At 41.3% G+C, this 27,891-nt stretch overlaps 2 protein-coding genes across 10 annotated transcripts in view; one reads left to right on the forward strand and one right to left on the reverse strand.

The window, feature by feature from the left end:
- Positions 1 to 25,871, forward strand: part of AKAP3 (A-kinase anchoring protein 3) — a 28,549-nt gene extending 2,678 nt beyond the window's left edge. For 2 of the 7 annotated variants that reach the window (XM_082421527.1, XM_082421528.1), the window contains exons 2-5: positions 3,104 to 3,211; positions 5,902 to 5,997; positions 15,271 to 17,610; positions 24,810 to 25,341. In XM_082421527.1, coding sequence (XP_082277653.1) covers positions 5,902 to 5,997; positions 15,271 to 17,610; positions 24,810 to 25,040 — 2,667 coding nt within the window. In that variant the 5' untranslated portion in view covers positions 3,104 to 3,211 and the 3' untranslated portion in view covers positions 25,041 to 25,341. Of the gene's footprint in view, positions 1 to 3,103; positions 3,212 to 5,901; positions 5,998 to 15,270; positions 17,611 to 18,073; positions 18,222 to 22,695; positions 25,342 to 25,626 lie in introns of those variants that run through there. The other 5 variants (XR_014252642.1, XR_014252643.1, XM_082421529.1 and 2 more) reach the window with 5 other exon arrangements.
- A 1,165-nt stretch (positions 25,872 to 27,036) lies between these two features.
- Positions 27,037 to 27,891, reverse strand: part of DYRK4 (dual specificity tyrosine phosphorylation regulated kinase 4) — a gene marked incomplete at its 5' end in the record, with an annotated part of 48,564 nt that continues 47,709 nt past the window's right edge. For all 3 annotated transcript variants that reach the window (XM_082421551.1, XM_082421550.1, XM_082421549.1), the window contains one exon: positions 27,037 to 27,290. In XM_082421551.1, coding sequence (XP_082277677.1) covers positions 27,046 to 27,290 — 245 coding nt within the window. In that variant the 3' untranslated portion in view covers positions 27,037 to 27,045. The remainder of the gene's footprint in view (positions 27,291 to 27,891) is intronic.

Genomic DNA, 27,891 nt, shown 5'->3' on the forward strand with positions numbered 1-27,891 from the left:
CATCCCAGCATCTTCATTGACTTTAAAAGTGTATTCTGGAGTCTTCTGTGGTTCACTATTCCAGTGCTACAGAGGTAGGAAATCCCACTGGACTGAGAAAACAGCCCATTTTCTGATCCTGTGTGGTTAAAAGGGAGAATTCAGTGATAAGTGCTGGGCTAACTTTTAATGTTCAACCTTGCCTCCCTCTTTGCCCGGTCAATTTTAGTTTCACATCAGAATCTTCTGGAAACAAATGAGCCTCTCCCTCAGTACCATGGTAGCTGAACATACCACCTTTGCTGTTGAAGTTTTAATTTTGTTGCAGATTGATCAGATCTCCTTGGCCATACTTTTGGGGACAGGAGGGGGTCTTAACTGTCTGCTTTCCAATTTCATGATGTGACTGGAAGCTTGACTGCTGACTTTTCCTATTCATGCGTGGCTGTTCCAAGAGTTGTTTTTGTTTTTGTTGTTTTTTGTTGTTGTTTTTGTTGTTGTTATTTTTGTTCCCAGTGTTCTAATAGCAAAATCAGACTGGTGTAGCTCTGAGCCCCGATTCTTATCCACTTCCATCCTCTCACTGTTAGTTCTGACTCCGTGGCTAGACAACAGAGAACTGGGGAAAGGCAGGATATATGTAGCTCTGCGGAGAATATGTCTGTACTAACAGGGCAATGGAGAAAGAGGTTATTACTAAGGGAAAGTGAAACTGTAGGAGATCCACAGGAAAACTGAACAGTGAATGGTAACCACTGAAAAAAAGACACACACACACACACTTTTCTAATCCTTATTTAAACAAAATCGCATGAAACTGATTTCATCAACAACCAAATTTATTGAGTGTCTACTATACGCCAGGCACTTAGAGAAAGGGAGTGAGAGAGAAAAAGAGAATGGATGTAATAGAACATATTCTTCCTTTTTAAAATTAGTAATAAAAACTAGTCGAATAAATTTCAAAACTTGATCAGATATATATCAACCCTGCAAAAGCTTCATTTATGCTGCCTGTAATTTGAGTTTTTCTGTGAGTTTAGGAACCTTGAGTAAACAAGAGCTCATCCTTATGGTGAATACAGGAAACATGTCTCGAGATGGAGCTGTAGTCTGGGATACAGCACCATAACCAAGCCCCTGTATTGTTGTGCACTCCTGATTCGTGATTTGCACTCCTCAGTTATCTCTGAGGTAATAATCACATTGACATTTTTAAGGAACATTTTAGGTCAGTCCTTCTATTGTCCACAGGGTCCCTCTGTTGGCCGTAGAAAAAATTCTTAGCTTCTGGAATGTAAACCTGCAGAGCTGTAAATATTTCAATGAATATATCCATTGGGGTTTATTTACTTATTTATTTATTTATGTATTTTTGGCTATGTTGGGTCCTCGTTGCTGCTCACAGGCTTTCTCTAGTTGCGGCGAGCGGGGGCTACTCTTTGTTGCAGTGCACAGGCTTCTCATTGCGGTGGCTTCTCTTGTTGCGGAGCACGGGCTCTAGGTGCGCGGGCTTCAGTAGTTGTGGCACGCGGGCTCAGTATTTGCGGCTCGCGGGCTCTAGAGCGCAGGCTCAGTAGTTGTGGCGCATGGGCTTAGTTGCTCCATGGCATGTGGGATCTTCCCAGACCAGGGATCAAACCTGTGTACCCTGCATTGGCAGGCAGATTCTTAACCACTGCACCACCAGGGAAGCCCTACCCATTGGTTTTAATATTCCCTTTATGGGCCTCAATTTCCTAATCTTTAAAATGAGTATGTTACAATAAATGGTTCCTAAGGTCCATTTATCTTCACATTGTATATAGTTAGCCTTCTTTCCTTATCAAATTTAATAGATAACACAAAGCATCCTTTGCCTCTTTTATTTTCCACCCTAACTCCAGGATATTATTCACCAACTTTGAGGTTAAGAAATGGATGAATCCACTCATTGGCTCCATTAATCTCTAGATTCTCCTCTCTTTTCCATTTCGTTATGAGACATGTATACAGATTTAGGAGTCTGAATATCACTATCATCCAAAGGTATTTAAGTACCTCTTTGTATACACTATTATCCAGGACAAGTTAGGGGATTTAAAGTCTAAAACAAACTTCATGGATGCAGAAGATACAGAAAATAGAATAAAAACCTCAGGACATATGTAAGTGGAAGTGTTTGCTGAATCTATATGACTAGTAAGTGTGAAAGAAGTACAAGAGTGCTTTTGAGATATTGATATATTTGTTTAATTGGGATAGGAGGTCTATTAGTAAATCATTGGATAAATATTTACACCTTCGATAAGTCTCTGGGGTGAACATATCCCCCAGAAGAGTCAAGCTTCATGCAAGTCTTAACCACCCTAGCAAACTTGAGCAAGTCATTTCTTTTTTTCTCAGATTCTCCAACTTAAGAAAGAAAGAAAAAAAAAATTGAGCCATCTAGAATTAGAAATAGGCTGTATTCATATATTCATTCTTTCAGCAGGCAATTAGAAGGAAAATAATTGATCTGGAAGCTGGTTTTGCAGTTAATTATGAGTTCCCTTTGTAACATGAGGATGTATATTTCTCCCGCGTCCTCAAAGGAGTGCCTACAAAGTGTTTTGATTTTTTGTTTTGTCTTTTTGGCCGCTGCCATGCAGCATGCGGGATCCTTAGTTTCCCAACCAGGGCTCTAACCTGCGCCCCCTGCAGTGGAAATGCTGGAAGCGCGGAGTCTTAACCACTGGACTGCCAGGGAAGTCCACACGTGTTTTGAGATTCATGAACTCAGGGCACTTATTCTCCATTCTAGCTACTTATCTTCTGACTTCCTATTTAAGCCAGGTTTGAGATTAGACTAAAAACTTTCAGTGTCCTCGTTGTTAAATAAGTCTGTCTACCAGTGATTTGAAGGTGGAGAATAACAATAGTCATTTCAGAAATCATCGGCCAGATGATGAAACCTTTGTTGTCATGTAGGACCCATCAGACCGCACCAAGAATGAGATCTGGAATTTGAATGTGAATGTCATTTTGTGCTCATCACTTATGTATCCCATGTGAAAAATAATAGGTCAAAATCATTATTTGATAATAAGAGCAATAAAGTTCACATGTAAAATCAGTCATTTTTATTTGTGTCTTTCCATTGCAGATTCCTTATATTTCATGGCAGGAGGGGTGGATAAACCTAGGAATAGTGAAGACAACAAGAAATTAATCCAGAGCTTTCCTCATAGCTCAGAACCTATCCTCAGTAAGAGTAAGTGATCACACAACTTCCTTCCTTTCTGTACTTCATTTTCATCCTTGCTTTTTAATTGTGCTATATAACCTAAAGTCAGTAGATCCTATTGATTTTGTCATTTTCCATTAGAAATAACTCATTAAGATGAAATGTAAACTGGAGATTAAAAGACCTGCACTGTCAACAGTCCAGGACAGCCTGTTTCCAAGCCTTCTGATTCTTTGGCCAAAGAACAGTGCCATTCCTTCCTTTATGCGTGGTAATGGTTCAGGGGTTCGAATATATACACAAAATAGTGAGCTGCTGAGAAACAATACAGGGTTTAACTTCACTGACGTTAAAAGCTTCCTCGGGCTTCCCTGGTGGCGCAGTGGTTGAGAATCTGCCTGCCAATGCAGGGGACATGGGTTCGAGCCCTGGACTGGGAAGATCCCACATACCGCGGAGCAACTGGGCCCGTGAGCTACAACTACTGAGCCTGCGCATCTGGAGCCTGTGCCCCACAACAAGAGAGGCCGCGATGTGAGAGGCCCGTGCACCGCGATGAAGAGTGGCCCCCGCTTGCCACAACTAGAGAAAGCCCTCGCACAGAAACGAAGACCCAACACAGCCATAAATAAATAAATTAAAAAAGAAAATATGGGCAGCTTCAGTAGATACATGTAAAAAAACAAAAAAACAAAAAAAAAGCTTCCTTGCTAGGGTTTTAAAAAAAAAAATTAAAATAAGGTACCAAGAAGGTTAGGAAATCTCAGAGAAAATTTTTAAAGAAAAGAATAATTATCTTTCCGGAGCTTGCAAGTCTATTGCAGAGAGGATCTCTCCATATAAGCCCAGGCCCAGGGGTTCTCAATTCTAGATGTACATTAGAATCTCCCAGAGAGCTTTTAAGAAATTCAGTGCCTACATTTCCACACCCTAAAACCACTGAAATAAGATTCTATGGGGATTGGTCTCTCAGATACAGTATTTTTAAACAGTTGATCCTAAGATTCAGGATTTTTAAACAGGGCGATTCTAAGGTCTAATCAGGGTGGAAAACCCGTTGCTTATTCAAGGAATCTATTGTATTACAGTGTTAGGAAGAGAAAAGGAAGCTGTTTCCCCAGCTCAGTAATCTAAGTTAGTGGGGTGTGAAAACGGGAACGCATTCTTTTGGGAGCAAAGAACAGGTAGCTCTTGAAAGATCGTATATTTTCTTTTTAGTAATTACCCATAATGTTACATATAACAAAAATAATAAATCCACTTACAATTAAGTTTAAATCGTGTGTAATCTGTGTTTGAGTTGTGTTGGTTTTATTTGTGGGGGAGATGTATACCCCACCACGACCTAAAGTCCTTTAAAGCAAATATTTCCAATTAACCAGATATTCAGCTCCTAATAATGCTCCATTTATTTCAAGCAATTATTTTTACAACACAATTTCATTGTTAAAAAAAATTAGGATAAGCTTTTGGACTTTATTATAACAGAATTTTAAACCAGTATATTTGTTGGAATTAAAATATAAATATATATGCCTGTTTCACAAAGATGTTTGTGGGGCATTGGGGAGGAAAAATTGGCCATCTTATTCCACCTTGCTTATTAAGAAGTATAGATCTAAGCAACATTTATAACAAAAGAAGGAGAACTCCAGTGTGGAAGCCTGGTAATGGCATTCTGTCATGGAAAAAGAGGGCAGAGAGAAGCTTCCCATACTTGTAGATTATCAGTGGGCAAATATGATAATTAGTCATGTTTCCAAGAACTAGCAAAGATGCGGGGCTGCAGAAAGTGGATGAGACTGAGGCCAAAGGCCAAGGAGTCAGTGGATTAGGGATCATGATGTTCACCTGTGAGATGAGGCAGTGAGAGCAGCGAGTATAAGCAGTTCTTTCAAGAAAAATGACTACAAATGAGAGAAGAGAGAAATAGTAGCTAGAGGAGGCTTGGGAGGGACGAATACGTGTGAAATAAATTTCAGCTTTCGGGAAGACCAGGTAGATGGTGGTGCCATTACAGAGGTTAGGGAACAGAGCAAAGAGTTGGGAAGGTTATGAAAAAATCAACATCAGCAAGGACGTCACTGCCTCCGAGGCCCTTTGGATGGTGCGTATGACATCGCCCTTCTCCTGGCATTCAGATACTTGGTGGAACCTTGGAGAATGAGAATTCCTCCAGGACCCCTGGCTAATTGGAAGAGGGATTAAGGAAGCCCTTAATCTTAAGGAAGAGATACTAGACTTACTGCTAATATAAGTAAGTTAGTGCTCTAGGAATTAATTACCGTGAAGCCTACATTACTGTAAAAAGTTGGTGGAGGCAAGAACAGAGAGGGACAAGTAAATTAATCCTATTCTGATCACATTGAGCTTGGAGCATGTACTGAAAATCCAAGATCTGGAAGGTCTGTCAAGCCAGGACACAGAGAGCAGGACGTGTCTGCTTAGGTTCATTCACGAGCAAATCTATATTACGCACCTCTGGAATACACCAGCCTCTGGCCTCTCCACTGGAGATACATATGCTTAAGAAATCTTCCTGCAGTTGGGAGCTGAGGATGAAGAGGTCCAGAGTTAAGTGGGTGTGGAGTAGCTCTTGGGACAGGTCTCTGTGGAAAGCATCTCTCCTGTTTTCCGCATCTCAGCCTTTTACCTTATTTCTCCTTCCGTATAACTAGCCCTTTTGATGACCCATTCTCATTTTTTTCTTCTTCCAGATGTCAGATAGGGTTGACTGGTTACAAAGCCAAACTGGAGTTTGCAAAGTTGATGTCTATTCCCCCGGAGACGGCCAACCCCAGGACTGGAAAATGGTAAGTGTCAGCCGCCTTATAAATACTGAGTTAGGAATATGTGCCATTAAGAGTAGCTTTATTCTCTCTGCCACCACCTCTTATTCTTGAAGATGAAGTTACTGGGGGGAAAATGAACTCCTTTAGAGCGAGTGATATTGTCACTTTGCCTACATCATTCAGCTTAGTATCAGGCACTGTAAGTCAGTCCCATCAGAAGATGGAAACCGCGCCAGTAACTGAATATCAAAAAACTGTTCAGTAAAAAGTGTCTAACTAAGTTAACTACTAAAAGCCGTGAAAGAAGACTCAAAGAGTTCCAGAAGCAGCAAATGCAGAAAGCAGCTCCTACCCCTAGGCTGAAAGAGTGAACAAGGAAGAAACTAAGGCTCACGGAAGCTCCCTCGCCCTCAACCAAGGCTGCTTCAGATCTCCTTGGAGAGAGTGAGCTGCAGCAGGACAGCCATCTGCATCCCAGTGGTGCTGAAGACACTTGCCAGAGGGTACGGGGGGGCCAGAAGGGAAACGCCTCCCACCTGTGCTGACCACGTAGTGCCCCTCCAGGGCCCTCTGCCAGCAAAGCCAGCTGCCAACGGACAAGTGTTTAAAGAGTCCAGTTCCAGAGTCACAAAGCAAGACAAAAAAGGGTGGACTTGGAGCTGAGAGACAACAGTGAATAGCTGGCACAGACACTGTGCTGAGTCTTAGGGTCAGAGATAGAAAAATAAACTAGAATTCTCTCCCTTTAAGGATCTCACAGTCTAATGGAATCCCCATTGTAATCCTCACCCTCAGGACTAACATTTATCAAACACCTCCTTGCATGTAATGTTACATGATGCATATTCTGTTTGTCCAAAATCTATTTGGTCTGCCTTATATAGCCTAAGAAAGAAAACATTAACAAATCTACATTAAGACATGAGGACATACAGATACTAGATATCCAATTAATGTAGAATAAGTGCTAACCAAAACTGCTTCCACTAGACCTTTTATTTACTTCTGCCCTTTTCTTTAGAAAAACAACAAAAAAATGAGTTTCAACATTAAAGTAACAAAAATTTCTCCATTTTTCAATAAGTGAGAAGCACTCTAGCGGATGTAGTAAAGAATGAAACAATTTCTGTCCTCGTAGACCGTGTCATTCATTTGGGAAAATAAAAAATAAACATGCTCTAAATAACTAGTAGACACCAGTTATAAGAAGTTCATGGTAATTTGCCAAATGGATTTTCTGGACAATAGTTGCTCTGGGTGTTTAAAGAACAGATCATTTCGAAGTGGGAGATAGGGAAAATTTTATAAAGTATGTTTAATGGAGTTAGAGGTGAAGAATAGGACGGGAGGTATATGTGTTGACTTAACACTAAGCTACTGAAGCAGAAGATGGCTGAGGAGAGAAACCCCTTAACCCTTTTCATATTCTCCTTCAGGGCCATGAAAATTTTCCCTGTTCTTAATTAAGAAAGACAGAAATAATTGGGCATCCACCTTCCCCAACTGTTCAAGATACTAGTCTATAAGAAAGTTAAAGGATGCAAGAGGGCAAAAGGTTTGGAGGAGATGGGTGTTTGTTTGATTGTCAACTCCATCAGTAGAAAAAGAAACAGGGTTAGTATTTCCGCCAGTCATTCTGACTTCATCAGCTACTTCTGCAAAATTCTTCTGGATTGAATGGAATAATGCACATAGGGTGCACACATTTTAGTTTAAAAAACATAAATAGACAACTGAAAAACTAAAACACACCAAGCTAACACAAGTCTTTAGACTCCGTCATGAAGCTCGATGCTATGCTGTAGGGTTGTTTTTCCTTAATGTGCTGTGAAAAGAATTAAAAAGGATAAAAAGTAAAATCTACATCTGCATTATAATAAGACTGTACATGTTACAGCCTAATTTTGGAAACATGCCTATTTGCAAATAGTGTGCCCATCTGTAAAAGTAGGTAACATTAAGGAATAATTTTCAAAAAAGGGCAAAATCGAGACTCCCAATTAGATACAAAAATGAATGCATGTTAAAGATTTTTTCAACTAATTAATGAGGAAATTGGTGAGAGGTATTACAACCAGTTCAAAGGAGAATTTTTTTAAAAGGTACATTTACAGATCAGGAATGTTGAAATGAATGTGCAAATCAAGGCAAAACTGGCCTCTTCCACATTTAAACCTCCACTGGACAGAAGTTACATGTTTGTAGACATGTTGAATTATTTTGCATTGCTATCAATTATCTGCAGCTTACCGAGTTGTAAAGTAGCTCACACAGAATCAGGATCAGGTTATGTGGACAGCTATATGCAATGCTCAGTCTACAGACTATGGACTATAGATAGTGCCTAGTTTTCTATTGAAGCACAAATGTTTTTCCTACACTTACCTCCATTTTTATTGAAAAAAATCTCAAAATAAGATAAATTTTGATCACAAAATAAGGCTAGTCTCATCAGATTTGGTCTGATTATTTATATACTTGCGGCAACCAGATAAGCCTTAAGTTTGCTTTACTGGAACTTTTTATAAGGAGTCACAGATTGGCCTTTAACAGGATCTTTTTTTTTTAAATAAATTTATTTATTTATTTATTTATTTTTGGCTGTGTTGGGTCTTCGTTTCTGTGCGAGGGCTTTCTCTAGTTGCGGCGAGCGGGGGCCACTCTTCATCGCGGTGCGCGGGCCTCTCGCTGTCACAGCCTCTCTCGTTGCGGAGCACAGGCTCCAGACGCGCAGGCTCAGTAGTTGTGGCTCACGGGCCCAGTTCCTCCGCGGCATGTGGGATCTTCCCAGACCAGGGCTCGAACCCATGTCCCCTGCATTGGCAGGCGGATTCTCAACCACTGCGCCACCAGGGAAGCCCGGATCTTTTTTTTTTATTTTATTTTTGGCTGCGTTGGGTCTTAGTTGCAGCACGCAGGATCTTCATTGCGGTGCACAGGCTTCTCTCTAGTTGCAGCATGCGGCTCCAGAGCCATGGGCTCTGTAGTTTACAGCATGTGGGCTCAGTAGTTGTGGTGCGAGGGCTTAGTTGCCCCGTGGCATGTGGGATCTTAGTTCCCCGACCAGGGATCGAACCCATGTCCCCTGCATTGGAAGGCGGATTCTTAACCACTGGACCACCAGGGAAGTTGCAAACTGGCTTTTAAAGGCCTCCATTATTTGCTGTCCTGAGAGCAGGGAGTCAAAACTAAGAAACTCTCTCCACCAGGTTTCACCTGCAGTCCCTAGAAAAATAGGCATGTATTCTGTTGGATTCCTGTGAAACTGTTGTTCCTAAATATAGTCTCAGCCACTTATATTAATCATAATTTTTAACCTACGTACTTTCCAATCTATTTCACAAAGAAACCTGGGAGAGAGGAGGTTTACAATGGTGAACTGTCACATAGCAGCTGAAGTGCAGACTAACGGAGCTTATGGACCAGACAGGACGACTCTCTACAGACATACACATCCCTTATACAATCGAAGTGGCAAAAACAAACACATTCATTAACAGACCCAAAGATTTAACCTCTCTATAGTAATAAAAATAGAAAGCAAAAGCATATAAATTATGCTTAGCTATTAGTGTTTCATTATTCTATCTTACTTAGAAATGATCTAAGTATCCAGTGAATATCCATTAATTAGCTCAATTTAATACCAGTCCAGTGTTTTAAGTTACATAAAGATGTTGGAAATTTATCATCAAGCTGACATACTATAAAACATAATAACTGTTGAAACAAAGTTTGTCAGGATAAATATTCAATTTGATTAAACACATTTATATTTTTCATGATCTTAAACATTAAGTACAAGTAATACTAGCTGATTGGATCTGCATAACCTGTATAAGTTTATGAAGAGCACATCAACATAAAGTAAAAAGGCACACTTAATGTTATACCTAACACTGGTAAATCAGAAAAGACGTAAAAAAAAAAAAAAAAAAAGAAAAGACGTAGCTGTTTTTATTAAACCAAAATTATTAAACTAATCTCATTTACCAAAAATTTACCCAACTATGTGAACTTAGATTCCTAAAATATTTCTGAGTTAGGCTCTATAAGAATACTTTTTCCAGTCAGAATAAGAGATTCTTTTGCTTAAGAAACTTTATAATATTAACTTGTTAATACCATGTGGAGGTAGGAAGACATTATTACTTACACCTAATGCTTTTCTGAATGGCAGACACATAATGATTCAAACACTGATAAACAGCTTAGAGCCTCAATTCTAAACTTTCATCCAGTAGATTCAAATGTCCAGTTTTCAGCCAAAAAAATTCACAAGGCATACAGAGAAACAGGAAAGTATGGCCCATTCAAAGGAAAAAAATAAATCAACAGAAACGGTCTCTGAAAAAGACCCAATGGCAGATCTACTAGACAAAGACTTTAAAACAACTGTCTTAAAGATGCTCAAAGAACCAAGGGAAAAATGTGGAGAAAATCAAGAAAATGATGTATGAACAAAGTGGAAATATCCGTAAAGAGATAGAAAACCTAAAGATAAACTAAAAGAAATTCTGGAGCTGAAAAGTACAGTAACTGAAATGAAAAAATCACTAGAGGGATTCAAAGGCAGATTTGAGCAGGCAGAAGAAAGAATTAGCAGAATTGAAGATAGGACAATGGAAATTATCAAGTCTAAGGAACAGAAAGAAAAAAAGGATTGAAGAAAAGAAACAGAGCCAAAGGGCTCTGTGGGACACCATCAAGAGAACAAACATGCAGCATGAGAGTCCCAGTAGGAGAAGACAGAAAAAAAGGGACAGTGAGAATATTTGGAGAAATAATGGCTGGAAACTTCCCAAATCTAATGAAAGATGTGAATATAAACATCCAGAAGTTCAGTGAACTCCAAATAGGATGAAGTCAAAAGACCCACACTGGGATACATCATAATCACACTTTCAAAAGGCAAAGACAAATGGAATATGGGTAGAAGTGATGTTTGTCACTTCCAGGCCTGGACAACAAAAGTTTCTCATTCAATCCTCCACAGTCTCTGGTGTTTCCCATACACTGGCTCAAAGGAAAGATTCTGAGTCCCTAACGGAGGGTGAAACCATGCAAAAGCAGAGCCTGGGTCCCTGAGTCACTGCAAAGAAGGCTGCTCATCAAATGCCCTCTCTAAATGATGTTATACACAGACACTGCAATATATAATATACAGACACTGCAATATATAATATATAATGTGCAATATATAATATATATAATAAAACAGACACTGTTTTATTATAGTTTATGATACACATCATTCATCTCCCCTAAATCACCTCTGCAAAGTGGGCTATCAGGTTGGTCCCCCTGGTGAATAGTTTGTGCACTAGAACCAACTGAATTTTCCATTTCTTGGAAGTCTTTGCTCTGACTCCACCACCTTTTCTCTGTCCCTTTCTCAGACATGCATACAGGCAGCTCTCTTTCCTACAGCTTCTTCTTAAAACTAAATTTTGTCCTTTTAGAAGTTCACCCTTGTTACTGACCTTTGGTTCAGAAAAATAATTTTTTAAAAGATTCATACAAAAAAAAAAAAAAAAAAAAAAGATTCATACAGAAACTCAGTAGTCTCTTCACACCTCCCACCCAGGCTGATGGGAATGAATTGCAGGACACACCCCTAGCCATGCTCTCTTCCAGCACTTCTGTTTTCACCCAGAGCACTACTTCCCATACATGTAGGAAGTCAAGTTTTATTCCCTAGTACTCCCACAGCTGGTTAACCACGTTTCACCACATTACCCTAACGATCAAGCTTCTTGACTTCTCTTCCTCTTCTCTTACCTCTTCTGAAGTCTAATCTTCATTTGACATGTTTAAGGAGTACTACCTGTCTGATACATTCCATTTCAAGTGTACAGATTATTTTGTGCATATTATCTCATTTAATCTCAATCACAATCATATGAGGAAATTATTTAAAAATAATAAAAACTACCATATGATCCAGCAATTCCACTTCCTGGTATATATCTAAAGGAAACAAAATCACCATCTCGAAGAGATATCTGCACCTCTGTGTTCATTGCAGCATTATTAACAACAGCCAAGACATGGAAGACAACCCAAGTGTCCACTGATGGACAATGAATGAAGAAAATGCGGTTCATGTATACAGTGGAATATTATGAGAAGAAGGAAATCTTGCCATTTGTGACAACAGCTGCTAAGTGAAATAAGTAAGACAGAGAAAGACAAATACCATATGATCTCACTTATATGTGGGCTCTAAAAAAGAAAAAAGAACACATAAACTCATAAGTGCAGAGAACAGATTGGTGATTGCCAGAGGTGGGTGGGCAAAATGGGTGAAGGAGGGCAAAAGGTACAGACTTCCAGTTATAAAATAAATAAATCCTGGGGATATAATGTACAGCATGGTGACTATAGTTAATAATACTGTTGTGTATATTTTGTATATTTGAAAGTTGCTAAAAGAGTAGATCTTAAAAAAGCTCAGCACAAGAAAAAAATTTTTGAACTATGTGTGGTGATGGTGGACGTTTGACTTATTGTGATGATCATCTCACAATATGTATACAGATATCGAATAATTACAGGTGTTGTACACCTGAAACGAATATAATGTTATATGTCAACTATATTTCAATGGAAAAAAAAAACTTTTAGTCATGTGTCAAAGGTAAACACAGAAACCCAAAACTCACCTGTCCAGAGGTTAAAGAACCCTTCTCCTTCCAACTAAGCACAAAATTCCAAATTGATTTGAGCTTAAGATAGGCAAAAAATACTAGCAAAATAGATTTTCTGTTGTCTGTCACCAACAGAGAATAGATCTCTATAAACCATTAATCCATTAAAGAAATCACCAAATGGTGATACAGTAAAACCACATTCTCAAGCATTGCTGCCACCGGTGATTATTGGCCATGGAAAAACCAAAATGAAAACCAAAACCAAAATTCGTAGAGAGGAAAATTAAAACCAGAAAAACAGAACGTCTGCGAAGTTCTGTTGCCCTTTGGATTCACCTTTGGGGGCCTAAGAAAAGACGCACCTGGTACACTATCCTCATGATGACATTTACCTCTGTTAGGCAAATCTGTTGGACATCTTGGCAGAGACTTCCAAAACTGTCAAAAGATCATTTTCAGAGAAAGGTGAAATAATGACTTTCATATGAATATAAAAATAAATCATGTGAAAGATTTTATTTAACTCATTCATGAGGAGCTAGTGCAGTTCAAAGGAGAATCAAAGGAAAAAGATATAAAGATCAGGAATATTGAAGTGAGTGTGCAAACGGAAGCAAAACTGACCTTTTCCACAGTGGGAGAGGCAGTAGGTAACTCTTCCCTGGTCACAATATGTATGTAGACAAGAATTATATTGCATTGCTATCAGTTATCTACAGTTTACAGAGTTATCAAATAGCTCTGAGAGAATCAGAATCAGAAAATGTGGAAAGGTATGCTATAGATTATGCATAGTTTTCTACTAGAGCACAAATTTCCTTATAGTAGCTATTATTCAAATTAGCAGAACCATTTAGGAGGACTTTGAACCAAGCTCTATAGCCCACAAGCAACTTAAACCAGCCTGTAGAGGTCCAGCTGCTTTTCTCTTCTTCCCAAGTCATCCAAACATAACAGAGTACTGTAGGGGTGGAGACTGCCAATTTTAGAGTCCAAACTAGATTTGAATACTAGCCCCCATCGTGTAGTAGCTGTGAGATGTTAGTCAGTATTTAACTTCTCTAGGCCTCAGTTTTCCACCTGTGAACGTGGAAGAGGGATACGCACCTTACAGGGTATGTATGAGAATTAAATAAAATAACATGCATAGAGCACTAAGCACAGTTCCTGGTAGACCTAAGTATTTAACAAATAGTAGCCAGCAATTCTATGATACTTGGTAGTTAAAATACCAAATTATTCTTTAAAGATGGGCAGTACTTGTGGTCATCCCCAGATAGATATAACTCCAGTCATTGCAACGATCCCTGACATTTGATGGTGAATAGGATACTTTTACATGCATTCTTATTTTAGCCTATGTTCAAGTGAAGAGTATAGATTACAGTAGGTGAATGTATAAATATGTCCATGTGCTTATCACAGCTAATGTTCACCAAAGGATCTGCATTCACTCACAACTAATAAATTGTCCACAGATACTAACTCCTCAATTACAAGTCAGATTTTCAACTTAAGTCATGTCAAAGAGTCCACTGGAAGCCATTGAACATATCAGATTGTGCTTGTGTAGCCCAGTAAAGTGATGAATTAGGCACAACTGTCCTTGAATTTTCTAATTTTTTGAAAACTGTGCTGGAATAAGAGACCTAAATAAAACAGATCAACCATAAAAAAATAGCAATTAATAGCAATACATGAAAACTCTGATTCAGCTCAAATGCTACCTCTGTAGCTGCTGACGGTCAGATCTTTTTTTTTTTTAATAAATTTATTTATTTAATTTATTTTTTTGGCTGCATTGGGTCTTCGTTGCTGTGCACGGGCTTTTTCTAGTTGCAGCAAGTGGGGCCACTCTTCGTTGCAGTGCACGGGCTTCTCATTGCGGTGGCTTCCCTCTGTTTTTTAAAGTATTTTTTAAAATTTATTTATTTATTTATTTATTTTTGGATGCGTTGCGTCTTTGTTGCTGTGCGCAGGCTTTCTCTAGTTGCAGCAAGTGGGGCCACTTTTCGTTGTGGTGCCTGGGCTTCTCATTGCAGTGGCTTCTCTTGTTGCGGAGCACGGGCTCTAGGCGCACAGGCTTCAGTAGTTGTGGCACGTGGGCTCAGTAGTTGTGGCTTGTGGGCTCTAGAGCTCAGGCTCAGTAGTTGTGGCACACGGGCTTAGTTGCTCCACGGCATGTGGGATCTTCCTGGACCAGGGATCAAACCCATGTCCCCTGAGTTGGCAGGCGATCCTTAACCACTGAGCCACTGGGGAAGCCCTGACAGTCAGATCTTAAGGACAGATGTTGTTGGAGTCAGTATAGCGCAGTGGCCAAGAGCATGGGCCCTGGAGTCACTGCCTGGGTTGGAATTCCTCCTCCGTCAATGATTATAGCTGTATAACCTCAGGTAAGAAACTAACTTAAATCTCTCAGTTCTTCAATTTCCTCTTCTGTAAAATGTGGGTAATAAGAGAGCTAGCATTTAAGTTTACTGCCAGAATAATATTAAATGAGATAACAGGCCTAAAATATTTGCAGCAGTGCCTGCACTCAATAAGTGTCAGTTACATCCATGGGGCTGATGGAGCAGTTGAGACTTGTAGCTGACCTTTGAGGTTGTCCTGAATACCCCATACCTGTGCTTTGTTATAGTTGGATGAACCCAGGTCCCTTTTTAAGGAAGCCTCACATGATCCCATCAGAGCGCTCAGCTGGCTCCGCAGAGACCTGGAAAAAAGCACAGCAGGGTTCCAAGATGTTAGATTCAAGCCTGGAGAGGCGTCATTTGGTGGGGACATGGTCAACTCAGGAGACCCACGCAAAAGTTTCTGTGTGGACTATTATAACACCACCACCAAGGGCAGTCCAGGGAGATTGCATTTTGAGATGAGTCACAGAGAGAACCCTTGCCAGGGCCCCAGTGCCCACGTCGGTAACCGGAGCTCAGTAGACGAAGTTTCCTTCTACGCCAGTCGCCTCACAAATCTCGTCATAGCCATGGCCCGCAAGGAGATCAACGAGAGGATTGACGGCTCTGAGAACAAGTGCATCCATCAGTCAGTGTACATGGGGGATAAGCCCGCACCCAACAAAAGCCTGAGCAAGGTGGCATCAGAGCTGGTGAACGAGACTGTCTCTGCCTGTTCCAAAAACTCCACCTCGGATAAGCCTCCTGGCTCCTGTGACAGAGCCTCAGGAACATTACAGAGTCCCCTGAATTTAAAATACAAAAGCGCTTTGAAGATCAAGGACAGCACCAAGGAAAGCAGGAGTCCAGACGACAAGCCTTCTTCTAAGAAGTCTTTCTTCTATAAGGAAGTGTTTGAATCTTGTAACGCAAGCGATGCCACAGAGGGCGGAAGGTCCTTACCCGCAGAGGGAGAGATGTTCATAGAGCAGGAAAGGCCCGATGACTTCACAGCTTCTGTCAGTCAAGGGATCATCACCTACGCTAACAGTGTGGTGTCTGATATGATGGTCTCCATCATGAAGACACTGAGGATCCAAGTGAAGGACACGACCGTTGCCACCGTCCTGCTAAAGAAGGTCCTGATCAGGCACGCGAAAGAGGTGGTCTCCGATCTCATCGACTCCTTCATGAAGAACCTCCACGACGTCACAGGGGCCCTCATGACTGATACGGACTTTGTCTCGGCCGTGAAAAGAAGTCTCTTCTCTCACGGAAGCCAGAAGGCCGCAGATATCATGGATGCCATGCTGGGTAAGCTCTACTCAGTGATATTTGCCAAGAAACCTCCTGAGACTGTCAGGAAAACCAAGGACAAGTCTGAGAGTTATTCCCTCATGTCCATGAAAGGAATCAGTGACCCTAAAAACCGAAACGTCAACTTTGCATCCATGAAATCTGAAGGTAAATTGAGGGAAAAAATACGCCCTCCTGCACCCAAACCCGAGAAGGAGAAGACTTGTGTTGAAACTCTGGGTGAGCACATCATCAAAGAGGGACTGTCCCTGTGGCATAAAAATCAGCAGATTGAAGGAAAATCTCCAGGTTTCCAGTGTGCACCGTTTGTAGCTTCCAACAAACAGTATAAACCTGCGCCAGACTTTCCCTTGGGAGTTCCTTTGGATCCTTGCAACGTCAGTCCGTCTGTGCATCACCCAGAGCAACTGGAGAATGTTATGTATGATTCAGACTCCTGGGCCAAGGACCTGATCGTATCTGCCTTACTTCTGATTCAGTACCACCTGGCCCAGGGGGGAAGCATGGGTGCACAGAGCTTCCTTAAAGCTGCTGGCAGCACCAACTTGCAGGCCAACAAGTCCCCTGCAGTTTCCGATGAGTCCGGCCTTAGGTCTCCTCATATGGGGGTTGACCAAGAAGAAGCAGAAAAGAAGGGTCTGATGAGCGCTTTCTACAACTTCATCCGGAACTTACTCGGTGAGACCATTTTCAAGAGCGACCGTAGCTCTGAACCCAAGCCAACTAAGGAAGAAGACAGTCCCCAGTGTGAAAGACCTGTAACTCCTTCTCCCATCAAATTAAATGAAGGCGATGAGGCTGGAGGTACTTTTGCTGGGCTGACCAAGAAGGCTGCTAACCCGCTAGATGACCACATGAACGGGCAAATGGTAGAACATCTGATGGACTCAGTGATGAAGTTGTGTCTCATTATTGCCAAGTCCTGTGACTCTCCGTTGGCAGAACTAGGAGATGATAAGTCTGGGGATACCAACTGGCCAACTTCAGCCTCCCCAGATAGTTTACGTGAGTGTTTGCCAACCAAGGGCACAGGGACAGCAGAGGTCCTCCTGAAGAATGCTTATGAAGCTATCTATAACGAATTGAGAGGTCTGTCAGGACAGCTCCCCGAAGGGTGTGCAGCTCCCAAAGTGATTGTCAGCGGTCGCAACCTAACCGATACGCTTCAGAACAAGCAACTCCAAGCCGTTCTTCAGTGGGTGGCCGCCTCTGAGCTCAATGTCCCCGTTTTGTACATTGCTGGTGACGATGAAGGGATCCAGGAGAAGGTAAGGAAGTAGAATCGGGAATTTGGGAAGATTTATTAGGGGTTCATTACGGTTTTAAGTTCTTTTTTTCTTTCTGAATGGAAAGAGAGCCACGAGAAGGGTAGAATGGGGACAGTAAAAATTTGAAGCTCATGCCTCATGGTAGAGATAATGGGTAAATTAAAATTCAATTTTGCCCAATAGGAGGTATATCAAAGGGTAAAAGAGAGATAAATCATTTTTTTTCTCTTTTTTTTTTCTGCGTATATTGATGGAAATGCACAAATAAGGAACCTCCAAGAGACTTGGTGAAAGAATCAGATTAAGGTCTGGGCTCAGGCTGAATTCTGCATGAGAGCTTTGCCCAAAGAATGAGAAGGAGCTGCTGGGAAGCATCGCATCCTGGGGATGTGTTGCCGGGCCTGGGAGGCGGGGGTGAAGGGCTAGACTGATGGCCTTTTCAAGCCTGTCATTCCTCTCTTAGCTGGTGGTCTAGGAAGTGTTGGGGATTTGAAGGGATTCAATAAACAACATCCCTCTTCCCCTCACCCTAAGTTCTGAATCAATTGAGAAGTAAGACCAAAGAATAAGGCAGATGGAAAGTCAGCTTATTACTGTTATTACTGATAAAGGTAAGTGTGCCTCCTAACTCCTTTCTTCTCCCAGTTTAGGCCTTGGAACTGCTCACTGAAGAGAAATTTGGGGTCCAGAAAGCTTTTATTTATGTAGTTGCTGTTTCATGCTAGTGTGGGAGAATTAAGAGAGACCGTCTGCACAACACACACACACACACACACACACACACACAGGATTTTTTATTATTTTCCCTCAATTGAGAAAAGTAGAACAAGGGCATTTTAAGTAGTAGGAGGTGGCACAAAAGGCTGGGATTATTTATAAAAAGCATTCATCTTCTTAGAAACCAGAGGACGTGGAGGAAGAGGCTTTCTCTGTTTAATATGTGGTATTAGTAACCCTTGTAACTGGGTTACTTGCTTTGTCTGATGACCGGGAAGACACAGTGCAGCGCACAGAATAGGCCACACTCAGCCCAAACGAGAAACTGTGTCATCTGTACACTTGCTGCTCGTGTGGTCTGTGGACCAACAGCATTGGCATCGCCTGGGAGCTCAGTACAAGTGCAGAACCTGAGGCTCCACTCCTGACCTGCTGAGTCAGAATCTTCGCTTTAGCAAAATCGCCAGGTGATTTGTGTGCACGTTCCATTTGGGCTAAAGGACGGAACGTGGAGATCCAATCTTAGATTTATGGCTAAGAGTCCTCGGCAAGTTCTGTCTCTTTACAGTTTTTCCAATGTGTACAACAGACAACTGTTTTGGCACGTAGCAATTAGCGGATGGGCCTGTATTCACAAAAGCTTTAGACTGATGAAAAAAGTCTAAAAAGCCTAGCTTTCATGCGTACAATGTGTGAAACAGGCTTTGTTCTGACACCATCTTTTAAGTCAACCTCATCATACATAACACATTCTGATTTTAGATGACTTTGAATTAGAATGTCTATGATCTAATTCTCTAAAATGAGCACAGTAGACTTGCAGGCCTCCTTGTTCTACACACACGCACGTCTTTGCCCAAAGTAAAGACTATCATCTATTTTCTTAAAGGAGAGGAGTGGAAAGGGGGAGCAGCAGCCCAGCCAGACTTCAGCTAGTGAGTGGATTTGCACTGAGCATCAGTGGGTTTTTAAGAACAGCTGGATGAGGTGTACATCAAAGAAACTACCTAAAAATGAGTCGCAATTTTTTTTTTGGAAAGAGATTTAATTAACATGCAAATATTTTCATGGTGATGCAGGTGATTGAACCTGGTAACACTGGGATGCCCATGAGCCCAATTCCTTTAAACAAATTTGCATCCATTTTTGAATAGGTAATGTGTGCATAGTTCAAAATCCAAAGACCTTGGAACTGCTTGAATTTCTCATCTTTATCTCCCATCCCATTGCCCTCCCTGGAGAAAACCATTCTGATCAATTTCTTGTTTATCCTTCCAGAAATGCTTATGCATGTACAAGTTAATACTTATATATACTTATCTTTTTTTAAGTCACAAATGGTAGTCTTTTATCTATGTGTATATATTCTCTTCTGCAACATACAGAGTTGCCACGTTCTTTTCTAATGGCTGCATATTTACTGTATGCAGCTGCTGTGTGTAACCACTCTTCTATGGATGCACATTTCAGTTACCAGTATTTTGCTGCTATAAGCAGTGCTGTACGCAGATTCAAATGTATCTGAATGTGTGCTTGTAGATTTGATATGTATTCCCCAATGCCTTTTATAGAGCTTGCACCAACAGTATGACAGTGCCTATTTCCCACAGTTTAACCAACAGTCCATTCCAGACTTTTGACCTTTGCCAAGTGTTGCCTTACTTTTCACATGTCTTATTAGGAACGAGGGTGAATACCTTTTCATATGTTTAAGAGCCATTTTTGAATTTCCTTTTTCATGGATGAATTACTTGTTCGTACCCTCTGCCCATTTTTCTCTTGGGTTGTTGGTCTTTTTTTCTTTATCTCTGAGAGTTTTTTTATATGCAAGGAAATTAGCCTTTGTGATATTAGATGTGATATTTTTATCATTTGACTTTTGATTGGTGTTTTTTGTTGTTTTTGCCATACAGAATTTTTTAAATGTTTATGTAGTCAAATATGACAGTTTATCTTTTATTTTTCCTAGATTGTGTCGTATTTTGGAAAACATTCTCTACCACAAAATATTAACAAAACTTCCCCATGTTTTTCTTCTAGTACTTTTATGATTTTTTAAAACAATGTTTGACTTTGATCCATGTTGAATTTGTTTTCATATAAGGTGTGATGTAGGCATGCAATCTCTTATTTTTTTCCAGATAGCTGTCTCTTTTTTTTTTTTAACATCTTTATTGGAGTATAATTGCTTTACAATGGTGTGTTAGTTTCTGCTGTATAACAAAGTAAATCAGCTATACATATATGTATATCCCCATATCCCCTCCCTCTTGCGTCTCCCTCCCACCCTCCCTATCCCACCCCTCTAGGTGGTCACAAAGCACCGAACTGATCTCCCCGTGTGATGCAGCTGCTTCCCACTAGCTCAGATAGCTATCTGTCTTTGTTTTTTTTCTAAGCTTTCTATTCTATTCCATTGGATCATTTGTCTATTCTTACTAGTTTAATACTATTTTCGTAGCATATTGATTTAATTACTGTAATTCTGTAATGTTTTAATATCTGATAAGGACTAGAAACTCCATATTTCTCTGTCTCAGAAATTTTCTAGGCTATATTTTTTCAGTTTCACCACCAGCCATAGGCAACCATCAACCTGCTTTCTTGCATTACAGATTTGCCTTTCCGACATTTTATATAATGGAGTCATAAACTATGTAGCCTTTTACATCTGGCTCTGTACACCTAGCATAACGTTTTTGAGGTTTATCCATACTGCAGTATATGTCAGTAGTTCATTTCTTTTATTGCTGAATATTTCATTTTATATGTTTTCTCTATCCACTCACCAGTTAATGGACATTTGGGTTGTTCCCACTAGTTGGCTGTTATGAATAACGCTTCTGTGAACATTCACACACACATCTTTGTGTGAACATAACGTTTTCATTTCTCTTGGGTGACAAGGGGTGTACTTGCTGCATCTTATGGTAAGTATACTTTCTTAAGAAACTGTCAAACTGGTTTCCAAAGTGGCTGTACCATTTTACGTTCCTACCAGTAATTTTTGTCGATTTCAGTTTCTCATTATTCTTTTTTTTTAAATTATAGCTGTTACAGTGGTTTCTGACTGTGGATTTAATTTGACATCCATACATTAAAATGACTAAACATGTTGAGCATCTTTTTTATGTGTTCATTAGCCATTCATATATATTCTTTGGTGAGTTGTCTACATAAATCTTTTGCCCATATTTTGACTGGGTTACAAGAATATAAAGTTACAAGAATTCTTTATGTATTCTGGATACAAGTCCTTTATCAGATATATATGATTTGCAAATATTTTCTCTCAGTATGTATCTTGTCTTTTTACTTAATGGAGTGCTTCAAAAAGCAAAAGTTGTTAATGATGACATCTGATTTATCACTTTTTGCTTTCATTGCTTGTGCTTTTTTTTTTTTTTTTTAGAAAGTGAGGACGTGAATGGTAGAGGGAGAGAAGTCACCTTTGTAAGAAAGGAGAACCGAGGGTGCCAGATTCCTCCAGAAATTGATTCTGGAGCCCGGCTCTTGCTTCCCTTATCTGAGGGGCACCTCTGTTCCCTCACTGCTGTCTGTCCTCCCTCCCCGTTTCCCAGGAGAACGTTGGGACCAGGTCAACATTTTTTTTTTTTTTAAGATTTATTGATTGATTGATTGCTACGTTGGGTCTTCGTTTCTGTGCTAGGGCTTTCTCTAGTTGTGGCAAGCGGGGGCCACTCTTCCTCGTGGTGCGCGGGCCTCTCACTATCGCGGCCTCTCTTGTTGCGGAGCACAGGCTCCAGACACGCAGGCTCAGTAGTTGCGGCGCACAGGCCTAGTTGCTCCGCAGCATGTGGGATCTTCCCAGACCAGGGCTCGAACCCGTGTCCCCTGCATTAGCAGGCAGACTCTCAACCACTGCGCCACCAGGGAAGCCCTGCTTGTGCTTTTGATGTCATCTCTGATAAATCTTTGCTTAACTCAGTGGTTCTCAACTGGAGGCAGTTTTGCCCCCAAGGGACATTTGGCAATGCCTGGAGACATATTTTTTTGTCACAACTGGGAAGGGGGAGTCTAGTGGGGAGAGGCCAGGGATGCTATAAACATCCTACAGTGCACAGGACAGCCCCTCAGCAAAGAATCACCTGGCCACATTGTGAAACCCTGACCTAATAAGCAGGGTCATGAAGATTCTCTTGTTTGTTTTCTTCTAGATGATCATTTCAGCTCTAATATTTAGGTCTGTGACCCATTTTGAGCTCATTTTCATGTATAATATGAGGTAGGTGTCTAGATTCTAGATTCATACTTCTGCGTCTGCGTAAGCAGTTGTCTTCAGCACCTTTGTCGAAAAGACAAATGGACATCTGGCCCTTTTGAATTCTTCCCCCTTTATACCAACAGACTCACCATAAATGTTGAGGTTCAAGCTCTCTTTTGATTGGTGTTTTCATGGTACGTCTTTTTCCATAATTTTACTTTTAACTTACCTATATCATTTGAAGTGAGTTTTTCCATAGGCAACGTAAGTAGGGTCATGTTTTTTTAATCTATTCTGACAGCAGTTGGTGTGTTTAGACCATTTACATTTAGCCTAATTATTGATATGCTTGGATTTAGGCCTATTATTTTAATGTTAGTTATGTTTATTCTCTCTGCTTTTCCTGTTTTTCCTTTTGTTGCCTTCTTTTGGATTATTTAAACATTTTTTAGTTGTCCATTTTAATCTATCGTGTTTTTGTCTATATCTCTTTGTGTAGTTTTTTTAGTGGTTTCTCTGGGGATCACAATAACATACCTAACTTTTCAGAGTCTAACTAGAGTCAATAGTTACCACTTAAATTGGAATGTAGAAATCTTCCTACCATATAGGTCCCTTTACCCTTCTGCCCTAGGTTGCAGTTATTTTATGTATTTAGTTGCAAAAATCCTTAGGCAATGTTATTTTTGCTTTCAACCATAAAGCACATTTTAAAGAATGGAGGCAAATCGTTTATTGTTGATCCTGAGATTTTTACTGTCTCTTTTGTTCTTTGTTCACTTCTTATGTTCCCAGTTTCTTTCTGATACCATTTTCCTTTTGCCCGAAGAACAAGAGTGCATTTTCTGGCAATGAATTCTCTTAATTTAATCCGAATTTTTCTTTATTTGACCTTCATTCCTGAATTATATGTTTGCTGGACGTAGAATTCTGGTTTGATAGTTCTTTTCTTTTAGTGCTTAAAAAATGCTGTTTCACCTCCTCCGTTCCTCTATGGTTTTTGATGAGAAATCTGCTGTCATTCGAATTGTTGTTCCCTTATACAAAATGTGCCATTTTTCTCTGACTGCTTTTAGATTTTTTTTTTCTTTTGTCTTTAGTTTTCAGCAGTTTGATTACAACAGGTCTTGAAGTGAATTTCTTTGGGTTCATGTTATTTCAGCTTCACTACACTTCTTGAATTTGTCAGTTATTTCTGTTGGCAAATAGGGGAAGCTTTCATTAAGTATGTTTTCTGTATTCCCCTTTTTCTCCTCTCCTTCTGGGATTCTGATGACATAAATGTAAAACCTTTTGGAATTGTTTATTTTCTCAGTCTTTTTGAAAGAGGTTTAATCAGGTTTAATCTTACCCTGTTCAGTGCGACGCATTTCTGTTGCTCTCTCTTCAAGTTTACTGGGTTTCCTCTCTCATCCCTGTCCATTTAGTTTTCATTTTGGATTTTGTATTATTGTTTAGTTCCAAAATTTCCATTTGGGTCTTCTTTATATCTCCTCTTTGCGGAGACTTTGTCTTTCCATTTGTTTCAGGAGTATCCTTATGTATTGGGTTGGCCAAAAAGTTCATTTGGGTTTTTCCTAAGATGTTATGGAAAAACCCGAATGAACTTTTTGGCCAACCCAATACTTCAGTCTTTGCATGGAATTTCCCCTGAAAAAGCTCCTGATATTTGGCCTGTTAATTTGCCCTTTGACTTTCTCATACAGTCAGGTGCAGAATGCACAAAATATAAAATTTGATTAGTTTATTGCTGCGAGGATTCCAGGTGGAATGGCAATGTACTGTGCTCATATTAGAATACTTGCTTTGGCTCATTTTTTCTCATTTTAAGCTTGGGAAGGGAATTAAACATAGGGTTCAGAGACCTGGGTATGAGTATTACCTCCGCTAATTTCTAGCGTTGTATTACTGACAATCTTCCCCTCTCCGGGCAGCGTTTTCATGGGGGTTGAATGGCTCTTTGAGTCACCTTCCTGCTCTAACATCCCAGTGTTGTCTGGTCTATGGGGCAGGGAAAGCAGCACCTTTCCCTCTTTCTCTCCTGCGCTTGTCAGTCTTGGGACAGTGATGGAGCCCGTTTTATGATGTTACAGTGAACTTAAGAACTTTAGAATCCTTAGAAGGCAAGAACACCATTGACCAAACACCCACTGGAAGCAGGAAGTCTTTAGTCTTAGTGGGAAATCACATTTTCCGTATCACGGACAGGGGGATGTTACTTAAATTAAGGGCGGTGTAACCACCTTTCTTCTGTCAGACGGGCCAGTGGGCATCCCGGTTATGGACATCGCCTCAGTGTCTCCCTCGAGGCCCTCCCGCTGCAGGGGCTCGTTTGCCCTCGCCTTGGCAGCCCGTCCCCGCCCTCGGTGGGATGCTCTGCCCCCCACCATTGCTTTCCTTCCCTCCCTCAGCTACTTCAGCTCTCGGCAGCCGCCGTGGAAAAAGGGCGCAGCGTAGGCGAGGTTCTGCAGTCGGTGCTGCGCTATGAGAAGGAGCGACAGCTGGACGAGGCGGTGGGCAACGTCATGCGGCTGCAGCTGCTGGACTGGCTGCTGGCGAACCTGTGACGGGGGCCGCCGCTGCTCTCCCCCTTCCCGCGCCGGGCCCGGCCCTCGCCCCCTGCCTGCCTCCTCCCCTGTGCAGCCCCCGCCTCCGCATCCTCACGGAGCCCCGGCGTCACCTTCGTACCACTCACATCCGAGACGTGTCACCTTGTGCTAGTCCCCTTCCTGCCCATGTGAGCAAGGACATAAAATAAAAAAAAAATTGCAAATAAATGGCTTCAGGTATTTTGTTTCCTTGGCATCCAATGGGACAGTAAGGTGAAGCGATCTCAGCAGTGAAAAAAGAATCCAATGGCTAGCAGAAGAAAAACACTGCCGGCCTGAGAGACCCCCCCGCCCAAACGCCATTTGGCCTGTTGTCTTTGGATACCCCCATCTGTGCCTTGCGGCTCCCCTGCTTTCAAGTGGCCCCTAAAAATAAGCCACCATTTATCAAGCGTCATTTCAGCCCTTTATAACCGTGTAAATATTTGTCAGTATCCAATCTAAATCCTCTCAATACGGCTACAGGACTTGGCTTCTCGTCCTGTCTCCGCAGAACGGCTGTCCACCCCAGCTTTCTCCATGATTGTGGACAGTCGGTGTCAACAACGGTCCCGCATACCTGAGTTCTGTTGCCAGTTGTGTACCCTTCTGGCTGTAGGGCCTGGGACAAGCCACCGCTTCTGACACTGCTCTGACTTGATGTCCACGTCACCCCGCTTGAGAAGCATTTTCTGAATTTTAAATTCTCCGGCTATTCTTTATTCTCCGTCCTTCCTTTTAGAAACTTCCTCCTCCTCTGGTTTCTAGTTTCCCCATTTTTCTACATCTCTCAGGGGCTCTACTCGACTTTGTCAACCGCTTACATGTTTGTCTTTCCCAGGACTTTCTCTTGACCCTCTGCTATTCTCTACCATCTTCCCTAGGTGATCTCAGCCAAACCCATAGCTTCAATTACCTGGTGTCTCCCTTCATGGACAGTTACACACTGATTAAAATGAAAACTCTGAAGCCATGTAGGATGTTTATGATGTTATGATCTTGAGTTTCTTGTACACATTTATCTGTACTATAATTACAACCATATACAGACTGAGTTCATGTAGGTAAAGACTGGAAGGGCAGGTTGTGGGTGAGTGGATACATCCTGTAGTTTGCTCGTCTTCCGTCCTTTGGGAAAGCTGTTGTCCCCTACTCCACGTGGTCCTGGAGAAGCATCAGTCATGGCGCTGCCACCACACCACGCTGTGGGCTTGTGACCCAGGCTGCAATCAGAGGATCCCAATATCTCAGACACAGTGATGAGTTCAAGTCCAATCAGTCATCTCCGAGACTTTCCTACCAGCAGGAAGACTGCATCTTTTGACTGGCTGACAGTGGTCATCTTAACTTCTGGGCAGAGCTTGTCTTCAGGGTGAAGTTAACCATAAAAAGAAGCAAGACTAATGGGGGAGAGGGAGTCTGAGCTCCATGACATTGTCTGAATTCCTAGATCTTGCTGTGTCTACACTTATCCCTCCTGATGCCCCAGTCACATAAACCAATAAATGTCCTTTGTTGTTTAAACTAGTTTGAACTCAGCTTCTGTCATTTTCAAACCAGAATCCTGACTAACTGTCTTGGGCAAGAGGAAAAACGTGTTTTTTTATTATTTAGAGTCCTCTCAGTGGTGCTGTAACCCTGAGTACTTAACCCTCTCCCCACCCATCTCCCCACACACGCACCCACTGTTGTATGTGATTGAGGGCATAAGGAAGGCGCACGGGTGCAAGGACATCCTTTCCAAGCCCTCATCATAGGAATCATGCCAATAGGCCATGTGAATAGAGGTGTTTTTTTTGGTAAACCTTTATGCATTAAAAAACAGTCTTAAGTATTGTACAATATAAGTGCTGTCTCTAGTACAAATCACTGGTGGAAAGGAACAGGACACACCCTCCGCTCAGGTCACACAATAGGTGGTAAAATGTTTGTGTTCTTGGGGGAGCAGTTTTTGTTTTGTTGTCCTGTGGAGGTCTTGGACTCCGCTGGCCCAACAACTGCCTCGGGCTTTCCGGAAGCTTCTGCTAGATGAGGCAGCTGGACGACTTCAGCTGTGTGCTGGACAGAGCCCTGCTGATTAGCTGAATTCTGATCCTGTTTAGTGGCGCCGCCTTTGATTTTGTCTTTAGTCTCTATTTGAAGGATCACCTCTGGCAAAGAGGAGAGAGCAGGAACAAGTAAGCGTTCAAATGTGAATTATATTCTAACTGTCCATTAGGCTCTAAATCATTTTGGGGAAATCTGGTTGTAATGATACAAAAACAAGTCATTTGTAAAGCACATTCTATGTGCCAGGCATTATTCTAAGCCCTTGACACTTACTGGTTCCTTTGATCCTTCCTGCAACCAGAGAGAATAGGCATTATTCTCATTCTCATAAATGGAGAAACTGCGGCACAGAGAGGTTAAGTAAGTTGCCCAAGGACCCACAGCTGGTAAGTGGCAGGGCCAGAATTTATCCCAGGCAACCTGACTCCAGTGACCAAGTACATAACCATGAGGCTATATTGCCTATAAAAGATACTTGCATAATTCCATAATCTGTCTGATAAAAATTCAAAAGGTAATTGCTTGCAGAGGAGGACACATTGAAAGAAAAGGAAAGGAGGGGAATAGGAATTGGAGATAGGAGAAACACGGAAATTCCTAATGATGAGAGGGCAAAAAAAAAAAGGCGAACCCAGCCACAACCAAGTTTCCTGAAAGAGGAAAATCCCCAAATTAAGAAGGGGCAGGCCAGTAGTGATGAAG

Source organism: Balaenoptera physalus (assembly GCF_965194825.1).
Source record: "Balaenoptera physalus genome assembly, chromosome: 13".
Classification (NCBI taxonomy): domain Eukaryota; kingdom Metazoa; phylum Chordata; class Mammalia; order Artiodactyla; family Balaenopteridae; genus Balaenoptera; species Balaenoptera physalus.